This window comes from Bos grunniens, chromosome 14 (assembly GCF_055505025.1).
Source record: "Bos grunniens cultivar Pamir isolate PY7600 chromosome 14, Bosgru_T2T1.0, whole genome shotgun sequence".
Taxonomy (NCBI): Eukaryota; Metazoa; Chordata; class Mammalia; order Artiodactyla; family Bovidae; genus Bos; species Bos grunniens.
The window spans coordinates 35,882,958-35,898,010 of record NC_141178.1 but is presented as its reverse complement, the minus strand read 5'-3'; the positions used below and the strand labels follow the sequence as shown (position 1 = coordinate 35,898,010).

Genomic DNA, 15,053 nt, shown 5'->3' with positions numbered 1-15,053 from the left:
TCGGGACAAGCAGATTAATAACCAATAGCCAAATGCCATTAAAACTTGGAACTCTGTCTTTTCAATCAATTGGAATTATCTTCCAGAGCACTTTGCAGACTGCTGTCAGACACGTGTATGCACAGACGGGTAGAATATATTTCACTTGATATAGTAACAGCAAGATGTGGCTTATGTAAGAGAGGGGATGTATTGATAGGCTCATGTGTCATATGCCATTCTGCCTTCCTAACCACAGTCTACTCAGTTTTCTGGAGACCACATAGTGATGATAGCTTTTGACATTTTTCTAATGGACTGGTTCCTCATCATCACAATAAAACAGTGAAGTATCAACCTGTACGACCCTTAGAAAATACCACTGACACTCAGAAGAGGGCATGATGATGAAAATTGAAGATGATAATTTTTTCCTAATCTTTCTTTGGCTATCTGGGTAATTTTCTCAGTAAATAAAATTAAATGTTCTTTGACTTATCAGGGATTGATGATCTGAATGGTTTCTCCACCTTCTTCAAGGATATTTTATTTCCCCTTGACCTTGAGCTGTGATTTCAGGCAACTATTTTTCTCCATTGCCTGTTGCCTTCATGCTGCTTCAGTATTGAGAATCCAGACATACACTGGGGCTGCAGATTTAGTATCTGCTTTTGGACATCGCAAGTGAGCTTGTCCTTATGTAGGTACTGTGAAACAGTTCTCTGGCTTCCTGTAGAAGTGGTCTTGAAAAAAAAAAAGTTCCTGCTTCCTTCCCCATCCACTGGAAATTCAGATGTAGTCTTAGTCACGATGTCATGGCTAACTTTCTTATTAAAACAGCTAGTAGAGCATTCCTGCTTCAGTCCAGGCTCCCATGCCTCTCTGCTTAGTTACATATTAGGGAGGCAAGCATGCAGAAAGAGGTGAGCACAAAAGGGCACTTGATAATCACAAGGAATCTCCCCTGAGAATGTAGGCTCCATAAATGAAACAGACCTTGGGCTTTAGGTGAAGATAAGGAGCAAGCTAAGGTAACTCACTAGACAGCCAGGAAGTACATTTCAGAGCTCCAGACCCAAGCAAGTTCATAGGCAAACATTAAGCAATTGGTCCAACTTTTCATATCATCACCCTTAAGTCAATAGCAATAGTAGTAGTAATAATTACTTTGTCAGTTAAACGTCCCATGTGTTAGGCATTGTGTGAAGCACTTACGTGCTCTTCATTACAACCTTACAGTGATGTTAGAACTGTATCGCTGTTTTATAACTGAGGAGATGGAATCTTTGAGACATCAAGTAACTTGTTCAAGGAAGCACAGCTAGTAAGCTGTAGAGCCAAGACTCTTACCTTGGTCTGACTCCCATTTTCCTGTACTGCTAGTGAAAATAATAATATTCCTTCGGTGGCTTCAGATGGCTGTGGTCAATTTGACTTTTATTTATTAAGTAGCTACTACAGGCATACCTCATTTATTTTACTTTGCTTTATTGTGCTTCATAGATGCTTTTTTTTTTTTTTTAACAAATTGAAGGTTTGTCATAAGCCTGTGTTGTCAGATGATGGTTAGCATTTTTTTTTTACTTTGAATAAAGTATTTTAATTAAGGTATTTACATTGTGCTTTCAGACATTACGCTACTGTATACTTAATAGACTATAGTGCCGAAGTAACTTTTAGATGGACTGATGGTGGTGGTGGTATACAGTGGTGTCTGACTTTTGTGACCCCGTGAACTGTAGCCACCAGTCTCCTCTGTCCATGGGATTTTCCAGGCAAGAATGCTGAGTGGGTTGCCACCTTCTACTCCAGGGGATCTTCCTGACTCAGAGATCGAATCCGTGTCTCTTGCATTTCCTGCATTGGCAGGTAGATTCTTTACCACTGTACCACCTGGGAATCCTCTGGATGCACTGAAAAACCAAACAAATTTTGTGTGACTCGCTTTATTGTGATATTCATTTTATTGCAGTGGTCTGAAACAGAACCCACAGTATCTCTGAGGTGTGTCTGTATATAAAAGCCACTCTCCTAGCTAGAAAGTGTTTAGCTGGATGGACAGGGCATAAATCCTTCCTTTAAAATTGTGTAGCCTGGTAGGTAGCAGTGTTGGCTAAGCACACATGACAGCTTGTGTTAGTTTGGGGTAAGCACTAGAGCCAAAAAGAGAGGTCTGGGGAGCAGAAAGCTCTCAGGGAGAGAAAAGGGATACCTGCACATAGAAATAATTACCCTCAGCTGCATATTAAATGGACAGACTCCGAGACATTCCCTAAAAGGTCCTTCTGTAGGTCATTAGTAGTCCTGAGGGTGGCATGTCTTAGAAGTGCTTGGGACATAATGGCTCTCAGCTTTGCTCCAAGACTGTAGCCCCTTCTCTGCAGGATTTGATTGTTCACGGGCAGGTTCAAGGGCATGTGGGATTCTTAGAAAATGGCAGAGGAATGCTACACAAGTGATAAGCTGCTACCAAATCTTAGAAGTGAGCTCTAACTGTTGTGTATTTGGTCATTAAAGGTCATCATTGCTGACTCCCAGTAAGTGCTGTTTTTAGCTAACACCTCTTAAGGGCCTTTCAGTCTAGGGGTTGGTGGTTTTTAGTAGATCTGTATGCTAGAAGCAGAATGCTATGAAGAAAAAAACTCTAACCTGAGTGAGTTATTGTGATCAAATGGCATCTCATTGTTTTCCAGTTATAGTTATTATGTGTTCACCTTGTGTTACAGATTCCTTCTACAATCAGGTCTATTCATCAGGATAAAATCCTAGCACTTAGACAGCAGACACAATTCTTGTGGGAGGCTTATTTTTCTTCAGTTGAGAAGATTGTATTAACTACACTAGAGGTAAGTGAGATGCCTTGGCTTTCAGTCTCGAATAATGGTCCTTTATGTGTTTCTCTTAGCCTCCTCTTTTGCTGTTGTCAACGTGTAATTGGTCAAATGCGGCAACACTGAGCTTTCTGCACTTGGATGTATCAGTTAACCGCTTTGACCTGCTCTCCATTCTTGACGAGCTCCACAGAGGAACACTAACTTAGGAGGAATACACTCCTTGACACAGAGATCGGCTCTGACTTATATCATTTCAGAGACAGGTAGCTAATGATTGGCCTGTCATTCACACTCATGGCATCCTTTGAAGGCGTATTTCTGGAGTCCACTTAAGAAACAGTAAGCAAGTAGGGGAAAATCTCCCATTCTAAATATATGAATAGTTTACTGGGTACTGTAGTCCAGTGGCATTCGGAAACAGCCAAATTCATTCTCAAGATACATGCAACCCACCCGTCATTATCACAAGGATGTGTTAAGAAAATAAGAATTACACTCATCTAGTGCAGAAAGTGTTAAGCTTTATAAAATCAGAAAATCTTCCAGGCAGATGGGTGCCCATCTTCAAGTTGCTTTTTTTAAGGCAGGAGGAAAAAAAGAAAGGGAAACATGGGGATGATTAAAACCTTTGGAAGTAGAGCAGAGAGCGGTGGCCTGAGGCTACACCAAAGTAGCACAAATTGCTGAGAAAAGATTTCGGAATCTGCACTCACAAATTACAGGAAGCAAAGCAGAGGTTCTCAGGTGTAGCCCAGCAGCGAGGTAATTCTGAGGTGTCTGTAACATGAGGTGGGGGCATTCGTGGCCTCACTTTCAAAGTATTTTCTTTGGAAACGTGATTACCGCTCCAGAAGCTAATGTCACTGGGAGTATGCAGTATGATCATTCTAATATATACCAAGAAAATGGAAGTCATCCTGTTTTGTGCATATCACTGCTGTCTTGCCATCCTGGGTACCAGAGCCAATGCTGGTCATACCCCAGCCACCCTGGGACGCTTACCTACCTGAGGCCTGGCCTTGGCTTCTGCTCTCATGGGGCTGGGCTCTACCAAAGTGTCCTCTCTGGGTGCACTGATTTCATCATGGAACTTAGTGAAAAGATATTTAGTACCCAGGTCCACCCATGAACGGGGACAGGGTAGAATACCTTCCAAGGGCTTCTTTATTACAAGCAAATTCCTCTTATTCATCCAAATCACCCTCCTCAATGAAAATTAAGTTTCACTTGCATTCATAGCAGCAGATTTGAACATGTAATAAATTCTACCTTTTGTTTTTGACCATGTCCTCCATCTAAGACTCTTCTAAGAACCTTCTTAAGGAAAGTTGAATGTGAATTGTGCTTAGATTTTTTGTTGTTGTTGCTGGGTTTTTTTTGGGGGGCGGGGGGGAATGAGTGCTTTTTATCAAAGAAGTGCATGTTCCTTTTAGAAAATAATGGAAAATACTTACAGCACAAAAATAAAATAATCTATTCATACAATTCACTATTGACATATATACACACATATAAACATATATATATTCATTTTTTTCTATGCAAATGCATAAATATGTTGTCATTTTTAATTTAAAGAAGAATCTTTCCATACTTAGTTTATAACCTGTTTTTTCTCCTTAATAATATATTAAGGTTATCTCATTAGATTTTTCTATAGTTATTTTAATGACCAATATTCCATTCATAATATCATTTAACTCCATTAATTAATCCCCATTTGAGACTACTACAGTTGTTCTATTTTTTCATTGTTATACACGTCCTTGAAGAAAATAGCCTCAGTGACAAATTGTTATGCAGGTTCAAGATTACTTTCTTAGGATAAAATTCTTGAATTCGAAGTCCTGATTCAAAGAATATGCCAAATGCTAAGATTTCTACATGAATTGTCAATTTTCCTGCAATAGAATTAACTAATTTATATTCCCTTCAGCTTATATGAGAGAACTTATTTTAATTATTATTATTATTTTTTTTTTACCTTCACCATATTGGACATTATATCCTTCAAACTGGTAGATCATTATTTTCTTAAGATTTTAGTAAGAAAGATTTTTCAGTATTTCTTGCTCAGGCAGCTCACAAAGAAAGAAATAGAAATGGCCACAAAATGTTCTCATTAATTTTTAAGAGCTTATTATATGAAAAATATTAACCCTTTGATTCTTTTCTTACAAATATTTTCCCCTAATTTGTAGTAGGCCTTTCTGTTTTGTTTGTGATTGGGAAGTCTTTTCACTTGTGCCTTTTCCATTTGCTACTATTTAGAAAGGACTTTTTGACTCATAATTTTATTTATGCGTAACCTGCATACACGTATTTTCTAGTATTTATTTTTATTTTGGGGCTTCCCAGGTGGCACTAGTGGTAAAGACCCTGCTTGCCAATGCTAGAGATGTAAGAGATGTGGGTTAGATCCCTGGGTTAGGAAGATTCTCCTGGAGGAGGAAATGGCAACCTACTTCAGTATTCTTGCCTGGAGAATCCCATGGACAGAGGAGCCTGGCCGGCTATGGTCCATAGGGTCGTAGGGAGTTGGACATGACTGAAGCAACTTAGCATGCACCCACACACTTTTTTTAAAGCTTTGTATTTTGTACTGGAGTATAGCCAATTAATTTTTTTTAATGCAATTTACTTTGTATGTGATCTGTGTTGAAAAACCTAAACCATCCTTTTTTTTTTTTTTTTTACCAATTGTTCTGTATTTGTCCCAGTACAGTTTTTTTTTTTACATTTTTATTTGATTTTTTTTTTTTTGGCCACACCACACAGCTTATGGGATCTTGGTTCTCAGACCAGAGATTGAACCCAGGCCCTTGACAGTGAGAGCATGGAGTCCTAACCAGTGGACCACTAGGGAGTTCCCACAATAGATTTCTTAAGTTATTCTTTCCTCAGTGTTTCCACTTGCCACTTTTATGCATCTTTGGCTATACACTGAGACCACGTGTTTTCATTTCTTCACCCTATATTTCATCTCTTGGTGAACCTCTATTTATTAACTGACCTGCTATGGTTGACTGTTACTGTTGTCTCTAATTCATTCATTCTTTTTTTTATTTTTTAAATAGAGATAGCCCTTTATCCAATGAATGACTTTCCACGTGTATCTTAGACTATCTCTTTAGAATGGAGTCCTTGAAATAGGATTACTCAGGCCAAGGGTCCAAGCACGACTAAGACTCATGATATGTATTGCCAAATTACCCTTCAGAAAGGGTGTATCCATCTAGATTCCCACAAGCCATCTGGGGACGACCCTCTTTCACTGTAACCTTATCAACCTTCAGGATCATAATTAAAACAAACATGCACAACTTTGCTAATTTGCCAGATGAAAGATGGTATTTCGTTAATTCCGTTTCTTTTGAGTATGGTTTATTGCATAGCTCTGGTCTCTTGCCTGCTAACTTAGCAGTGCTCAATTATCCTATAATAGCAGTTGGATATGTTATATTCATCAGCATAGGATCTTAAGCCAAGCTGTTTTCATCTCTGTGCCTGGAAAGGCCTACTTCTCCTTGGATCTGAGCCAGGCAGTTCTTTAGAGAAAACACAGTTGTTTTTAAAACACTACAAACCATATACTTCATTCAAATTTATAGCAACTGTCAAAATCCCCTCATATAGTTCCAAAATTGGATTGTAACAGTTTGACCTCTCAATTGAATTGCATGAGAGATACCATCCAGTTTCCCTTTTTAAATCAGAGCTCAAATTACCCTAGGATCCAATGTAAACAGAAAAGCAGAGAAAAATAGCAGAAAATGCCATCCACATACACAGATAAACAGCCAACAGTGTTCATAAGAACGATTTAACTATCACAAATCAAAAATTCCTACTTGGCTTAGAACTTGGATAATGTGAATTCTTCAGTCCCTGCTGGAGTGCCTGCTGTCTGAGGATTATTCGGCATTACCCTTGGACAGCATAGATTTGAAGGTCTCTTGCTAAGGGGATGTTCTACACTCAGGCTTTTTCTTGCTTCTGTGCTGTATTCTGGGTCACGGGAAGGGAATTACTTGCTCTTTGGAGATTATGAGCCTTAGAGTTGTAGCAGTGCTTAGATAAAATTGGAAACAGGATGCTTCGTCCTTCTCTCTAACACCAGGGTCAAGTTGTGCGTACATTCGACTGTGTCGCACTCTGTCCTGCTTGGGATTTGGCTAGTATTTCCAGGCTGATTGAAATTTCCGAATTCTGCACCTTAGAATTAAGGAGCTATTTAATAAGAGCTAGGCTCTTTGGAGCTTGTTTTTTTGGTGCAGATTGAGAAGTAAGGATAGGAACAGTGATAAAATGCTGCAAAAATAATGTTCATGGATTCCATTATTTGTCAGAATATTGTATGACAGTAACTTGGCACTAAGGGCTGAACCCTAGGAACTCAGTTGGAATCAGGCTGAGCAAAAGAAAAGGGTGTGAAATTGTCATAACACATGAGAACAGCTCATGGTAGCTTGGAAAGCACAATTTAAAGTGAAGTTCTATGAAGGAGTCTCCATTTCTCTCTTCACTTATCTCTAACCGTACACATTCAGACCATAGTATTGCTGATGCTGCTGTACAATGAAAATTTAAAATCAGTGAGAGAATAGAAATAGAAGATTAGTTTGGAGCAAGGTGGCATATGGCAGCCCTGCATGTATTAGGCAACACTGCATTTGTCAAAAGACCAAGTCAGGGTCACCTAGAATGGCTGTAGCCTGTAACCAATAGTCTATTATTTTAAAAATAGAGGGCACATAAAGATGAAAAATAAGGAGCCTGTCATTCTTCCCTTTGAATTCACATTAATAAGAAATACTATCCTTACTGAAGGTACCATGTGGGGCTATAAGGAAAAAAAATTGTGTAAATTTTTCGTGATTGTGTGTTTTGATTTTCTTTATAGTATCCAACCTTTAAATATGATGTCTTTGTCCACAACAATTAAGAGTGAGTACCAAGGATCCAGGAAGCTGTCCAGTGTAGCATTAGGGAGACTTAAGCATTAGGAGAGGGACGAAATGACCTTTCTATTTGGTAAAATAAGATCTGTCAAACTTTTGATAAGCCAAGTTGATATCAACCTTTCAGAAAGACAGTTGACAGTACATATGAACAGCCTTTAAAGTGTTCATACCCTTTGACAAAATCTTAAGGCATCAGTCCTAAATGTGGCAAGTTTTAGCTCATAAATATGTTCACTGATTTGCATGGAAATAATTGCACTATTATTGGTCATTTAGGATAAGTAAACCATGAATATTATTAATAATATGGAAAGATCTGTAATATATAATACTTATGGTAGTATAGCTGTGTAAAAATGGGAAAATCCATGCTTAGACAATGAACACAGGAATGAGATTTTTTTTTTAAGGCAAAAAAAAAAAAAAAGTCATAAGTATGAAGACTTAGGCAACTATTCCTAACAGATTCTGGAGGTTGTTGTAATTAATGTGATATTTTACTGCTTATTACATATGAGGATAGTAAGTCATAAAGGTGGCAAACTGCTTGACCTGGATTATATTCAGCATTTGTTATTGCTGTTCTACCTTTTTTGATATTGCCCTGTCAAGATCTGTTTGAAGAGCGTATAATGTGCTTTTTGGTATTTCAGAAGAATACTATGACTTATCATATCCCTGAACTCAAAAAGATGGCAGTGTTGTGATACTGAACCAAAAAGAGTCGACACTGAGATTCATACCATCCAGAGACCCAAAGTGAATGGGGATTCAATTTGTGACATCTCTGAGTTCTGTGTCACTTGTATGTAGGTTGGATGTATGACACAGTCTTCTATCAATGTGTTCTGTGTCTTGATATCCAGAGTTTAAGTGACCACATGCTTGAAGGTGTATAAATTTGGAAAGCAAAAAAAAAAAAAAAAAAAGGACCCGAATGAAAACTTATAAAGGAAAATAAGTAGACAGTAGAATAGGAAAGTACAAATAATTAAAAACTGGAATAAATGGTGTACAAAGTGGAATTGCAAACCATGTAAAAACTCTTCACAACCATGACAATTTTCTTATAATTAATGCCTAGACAACAGCATTTTAACATATCTTTGCTGTACCGCAAAGAACAAACATTAACATTTGAGTGAAGTTTCTAAAATCTTGCCCAAATTTGAAACCTCTACCAAGTCATATAAAACAAGACGTTTTAATCTAAGGAAAAGAGAAACTGCAGAAATCATTGAACTAAGATATTTGAGTTCTAAATTTCCTCCTTGCTTCCTTTCTTCTCTTATTAAAAAATATAAACACGATAAGGTTTGTAAAGATAAACGTAGCTCACTTTATTACTTGTCTAGCCACCATGTGGGATGAGATGAGGGTGGTAATAACCTTAGCAAATAATACACCTCCATTTAAAATGGTCTGTACTTAAATCACATTGCATTAAATGGGGACCCGGAAAATGATGATTTTGGTCTTAAATCTCTAGAGATATATACTAGGCTTTTTCTCTTTTTTAAGCACACATACACACAAAAAAAAATCGTTGAAAATTTGAAATTCTGTATCAAGTTAATTATTTGCCAAATCATATCTTAATGAGTAGATGGTATAATTACAAGAATTTGAAAGTCACAGAGAGAAATCTGTAAAGTAGACTAATCACCTTCATCTGACAAATGATTCAGGATGGGGGAATGTTTGACTCTAAATGTAGAATTTAATGATCTGCAAGGTCTTCAAGTCCAAAGAAACTAATGAACTAGCTTGGCTATTATTAGTCTTCATATGCCATGGTTTTTGTCCTATTATGTAGGTTGTTTTGAGCATTTGTTAGTTAACTCACTACTTTCTGAGATTAAAGTTAGAAAGCCTGCAGCTAACTAGTACCCCAAAGTCCTACAATTGAATTTGAAAGGGCAATGAAACTATGTCAAACAAATAAACCTGCCTCCTGAATTAAAGGAACAGATCAAAAGCTCAGCTGCTTATAGAAGGTGCATGCCTTCAAGATGCTCCCAGCTCAATCTCTGCATGGACATCTCTGTGCACTGAGAACCAGATCTTCATGTTAGAAGATCAGCCATTAAGGAAATTAACTCTTCTACACACTCTACTTTGAAAGGAGCACGGACTTAACAATAGAAAGACAAGAAAGAATTTATGGTGAAACTGAAGTATAATTAGACAATTGGATTAACCACCTCTTTCCTTTCTCTCTCTCCTTCTCTTCCAACACTCTGTCACTTTCTATGTATCCCAGACATTTTTATCATTGGAGAATGGGGGGTGGGGGTAGACCCAGTACTTTTACTGGCATTAGCCCTCAAATTTGGCCTGAATGTGTTCCTCATTAGATATCATCAGAGTCTCCTCCTCACCATATGCCAATGTTTTTGTTTTCTAGATTATTCAGGACAGAATATTCAAGCACATATCACGCAACAGTTTAATATGGAACAAACATCCTGGGGGATTGTTCGTCCTACCACAGTATTCATCTTATCTGGGAGATTTCCCTTACTACTATGCTAATTTAGGTAAGTGAATGCCTTCCCCGGAGCTTTTCTGGTTTACCCTCCAAATGTTGTTCGGAACTCAAGTCCCTCGATTTTTTTATTCCATCGCAGTGTCTTTGTAACACCCTGTGTTGGAGACTGCTTTCTAGAGCCCTGTCCTAAATGGTTTATCAAGGTCATGAATTATAAATCCAGTTGCTGCTGCTGCTGCTGCTGCTGCTAAGTCACTTCAGTCGTGTCCGACTCTGTGTGACCCCACAGACAGCAGCCCATCAGGCTCCCCCGGCCCCTGGGATTGTCCAGGCAAGAACACTGGAGTGGGTTGCCATTTCCTTCTCCAGTGCATGAAAGTGAAAAGTGAAAGTGAAGTCGTGTCCGACTCTTAGAGACCTCATGGACTGCAGCCTACCAGGCTCCTCCGCCCATGGGATTTTCCAGGCAGGAGTACTGGAGTGGGCTGCCATTGCCTTCCAGCAGAGCCCTGCAAAGTGAAAAACTCATTCCTGATCTGAGCCGCTGTTCTTTACGTTTAGTAGAATCATTGCTTTTTAAGAAAAAGGCTCCCCAAATTACAGATCATTCTGAACACGACAATCTAAGTAATCTAAGTGAAAGTTGCTCAGTCGTTCCCTCTCTTGTGCGACCTCATGGACTGTGGCCTGCCAGGCTCCTCTGTCCATGGAATTCTCCAGACCAGAATACTGGAGTGTTTTGCCATTCCTTTCTGTAGGGGAATCTTCCCAACCCAAGGATCAAACCTGGGTCTCCTGCATTGCAGGTGGATTTTTTACTGTCTGAGCCACCAGGGAAGCCCCAACATGACAGTGAGTTTGCTATAATTTTGAGTCTTATCATGTATAAAATGAATCTAAGAGAACTCTTCCTACAATTTTTTCTCTCCACGATCCTAACTTCTCTGTCTCAGAACAAAGAAAAACCAAACTAATAAAGGGAAAGGGAAAAGATTTAAGAATATAGGACAGAGGACAAACTTATGCACTTCATTCCACATTTATTATGCTCGTCTTCTGTGCCGTGTTAATGCAGCGCTAGGTGGTAGGAATAAAAAGTCAAAGGAGATATAAGCTCTGCTCTCAAGCAGCTTTTGTGCTCAGTCGCTCAGTCGTGTCCTGCTCTTTGCAAACTCACGGACTATAGCCCACGAAGGTCATCTGTCTATGGAATTTTCCAGTCAAGAATGTTGGAGTGGCTTGCCATTTCCTTCTCCAGGCAACTTTTAGCCTGGTCATAATGAGGAAAAGGAAACAGGTGGAGAGATGAAGCTTTACAAAAGGCTACCGTTATCGCCATAGACATTTATGTATTGGGCGGGCCAAAAAGTTCATTTGGGTTTTTCTGCACCATCTTATGGAAAAACCTGAACAAACTTTTTGGCTGCCCCAGTATTTGGAGCCCCATTTGCTCTAATGTTGGTAACATTTTGGACATTTCCCTTCAGTCACAGTTCCAAATTTGAGAAACCTTGGGATAATAAAGCATCCTTCAAATTGATGTGGCAAGAAGATTCCAGATTTTTGTGTGGAGTCAGTCGAGTTAGCACATTAGAAGTGTGTAAATGTTGCTTCTTAAACCATTACAGGAAAGTCTAAAAGCAGTGACTTGTCCTTACTGTTAAGGGAACCCCCTACATCATATTTATTCTTCTTACTTGGCAAAGCCTTAAATGTGTATTTCACTAGTGGGAAGGCTAGTTTCTTTCCAACATGAAACTGAAGTACTAGTCAGATGATGGCATTTTCTCTGCAAAAGATCCATATAATTCTTTGAGGTATACACTGTAATTCTTCCCTTTATCAGTCACTCTCAAAGCTTAACTTCAGTGTCCTTTCAGTGTCTTGTTCATATTTAAGCTGCTAAAATGTGAAATTAGTGGGTCTATACTAATGACGTTTTCTAAAATTTAATTTGTTATTTTATTTATTTTGTTTATTTAATTTAATTATTTATTTATTTTATTTATTTAATTTGTTATTATAATTCATGATGAATTTTGGATTTCACATTTATTCCTTTTGTTTTAAATGTTAAACAAATTTATTGGCAGCATGACCCCTCCCCTCCAAAATAAAAGCTGTTCTATCATCTATAAATACTGCTTATTCTAATAGTCTAATAAGAGCTCTACCATAGTATTAATGTTTCTTAGTCTGCTTTTCTTTTTTTTTAATTGAACGATGATTGCTTTATAATATTGGTTTGATTTCTGCTGTACATCAACTTTAATTAGCTATAGGTATACATATGTCCCCACTAATGAAGTTTTAAGAGGCTTTTAACCTGGCTCCTGTTTCTCAGTGAGTTCTCAGGAAAAGACTCATTTGCAGAAGAAGCCATCTCACTGCTTTCTCTTTGGTGGCAGTTATTTTGCGCGTGTATGATACCTTTCCACCTTGGGCTTCAGAGCACACAGTTGGCAGAGGTCTGAACCACATGCTTTTTCTCTCGGCTGTGTTTCCCTGCTACGTAAAGAAGAGACTTCTTGGGAGTAGAGCAGCTTCCACCCCAAAATAATGGTGGTGGTGACAGTGATGGTGGTGGTGGTGGTGAGCTCATGCTGAGCGCTTGGTGTTTGCAGGTCCTGCTCTAAATGCTCTGTATGCATTAGCTCGCTTAAATGCGTTCTCATAACAACCCTGTAACTTTGTTGCTGTTGCCATCAGTCCCATTTCACTGCTGTGGAGACACAGAGGGTTAAGTAATGATCCCACCACCACTCAGTGATGGAACTGGGCTTCAGACCTAGACACTTAGGCTCTGGATGTTGGCCTTTTAACCTTGACCACTTGCTGGTTTTTATCTGAAATAGTAGCGATCAGGCAAAAACCCTTCAAAATGGCAGCATAGGAAAAAAAATTTGCAAAGCCAGCAACCAACAAGAGATTAATCTCCAAAATATACAAACAGTTCATGCAGCTCAATATCAAAGAAACAAACAATCCAATCAAAAAGTGGGCAGGAGATCTCAATAATGATTTCTCCAAAGAAGACATACAGATGCCCATAAAACACATGAAAAGATGCTCAAAACCACCAGTTATTAGAGAAAGGCAGATCAAAACTACAATGAGGTATCAGCTCACACCAGTCAGAATGGCCATCATCAAAAAAACCTGCAACAGTAAATGCTGGAGAGGGTATGGAGAAAAGGGGATCCTCTTACCCTGTTGGTGGGAATGTAAACTGGTGCAGCCACTATGGAGAACAGTATGCAGGTCCCTTAAAAAATAGAGCTACCATTGTGACCCAGCAATCTTACTCCTGGGCATGTATCTGGAGAAAACCATAATTCAAAAAGATACATGCACCCCAGCATTCATGGCAGCACTGTATACAATAGCCAAGACATGGAAGCAACCTAAATGCCCTTTAACTATATCACTAAGAATAAGATATATGCACATACCCTGGAAGAGAGAGCACATTTACTAAAATCCAGCCTAGGATGTAAGTAACTAGAGTTATACCCTTTCTTGAGTAAAGAGTGGTGAGTAATGTTATGTGTGTGTGTATAATTAGACTCTGGGTGCCTAAAAAGCAGAAGGGAGATCAAAGATGTATCCCCGAGGGAGGAAGGAAAAGGCCATCAAAGGAAAAATCTGGAAATGGGCCTTAAACTGTAAATTATCCAGGTCTCTAAACTCAGGCAGCAGTTCACTAGCAGCTTTTCACCTTGTTTTTGTTCTGTCAAGACATAAGAGGCAGAGGAAAAATATGCGAGAAGGGAACATTAGCTCTGGGGTGAGGCGATGGAGCAGAGAGGAATAATTTTTGAAGTCTTGTTTCTCAGTGCTTCATTAGGTTGCTCTGCCCTTGCTCTTTCAGGTTTAAAGCCCCCCTCCAAATTCACTGCAGTCATCCACGCGGTGACCCCCCTGGTCTCTCAGTCCCAGCCAGTGTTGAAACTCCTCGTGGCTGCAGCCAAGTCCCAGTACTGTGCCCAGGTGAGTGGGGAGGTAGGGAGGGTTGACCCAGTGCCTGCGCCCTGCCGCTTGGTGGACCAGAGACCCCCCCACTCCTTCCCTGCTACACACTGGCTCCCAGGGACTCATCTCACATCCTACCCTGTTATTCCCCTTTCATTTGTCGTGCCTTGTTACTCCCTTTTCATCAGCTTAGAGGTTCTTGGAAGTGAAATCTGGTACAGGTAATGGGTAGGTTACAAAGAGATCTTTGCCCTGGGGTAAAGTGACGTATATACCAATACCTTTTCTTTTTTTTTTTTTTTTTTAAGATTCCACATATAAGTAGTACTGTGTGGTATTTGTCTTTCTCTTTCTGACTTTCTTCGCTTAGTATGATAATCTATAGATCCATTCATGTTGTTGCAAGCGGCATTATTTCTTTCTTTTTTTTAATTTTAATTTCCTGGCCATGCTCCATGGCATGTGGGATCTTAGTTCCCTGACCAGGGATCAAACCCACGCCCCCTGCAGTGGAAGTGAGGAGTCTTAACCACTAACCACCAGGGAAGTCCCCTAACACACTCTTTAAGGAATATATACACACATTATTTCATCTTTAAGTGTCAAAGTGAAAAACAAACTTCAGAAAGGCCCCTGAAAGGACCCAGAAAACTAAGCTTCAACAGCAGAAACTGACTCGTTGGCGTAAGGCGTCAACTTTTCTTTCACAGCCGCCGTGACTAATTATAAAATTGGGAGCAGAAGATGATATCTATGGTAACAGTGTTTTCCAAATTAGCATTGCTCTCCTACTCTTAACAGTGGTTTTTCTGA

At 39.2% G+C, this 15,053-nt stretch overlaps 1 protein-coding gene across 11 annotated transcripts in view; it reads left to right on the top strand.

Moving 5' to 3' along the window:
* The window catches only part of EXT1 (exostosin glycosyltransferase 1), a 314,140-nt gene that overhangs the window by 276,978 nt on the left and 22,109 nt on the right, over positions 1-15,053 (top strand). For all 11 annotated transcript variants that reach the window (XM_086336345.1, XM_086336354.1, XM_086336350.1 and 8 more), the window contains 3 exons: positions 2,706-2,825; positions 10,185-10,317; positions 14,140-14,258. In XM_086336345.1, coding sequence (XP_086192471.1) covers positions 2,706-2,825; positions 10,185-10,317; positions 14,140-14,258 — 372 coding nt within the window. The remainder of the gene's footprint in view (positions 1-2,705; positions 2,826-10,184; positions 10,318-14,139; positions 14,259-15,053) is intronic.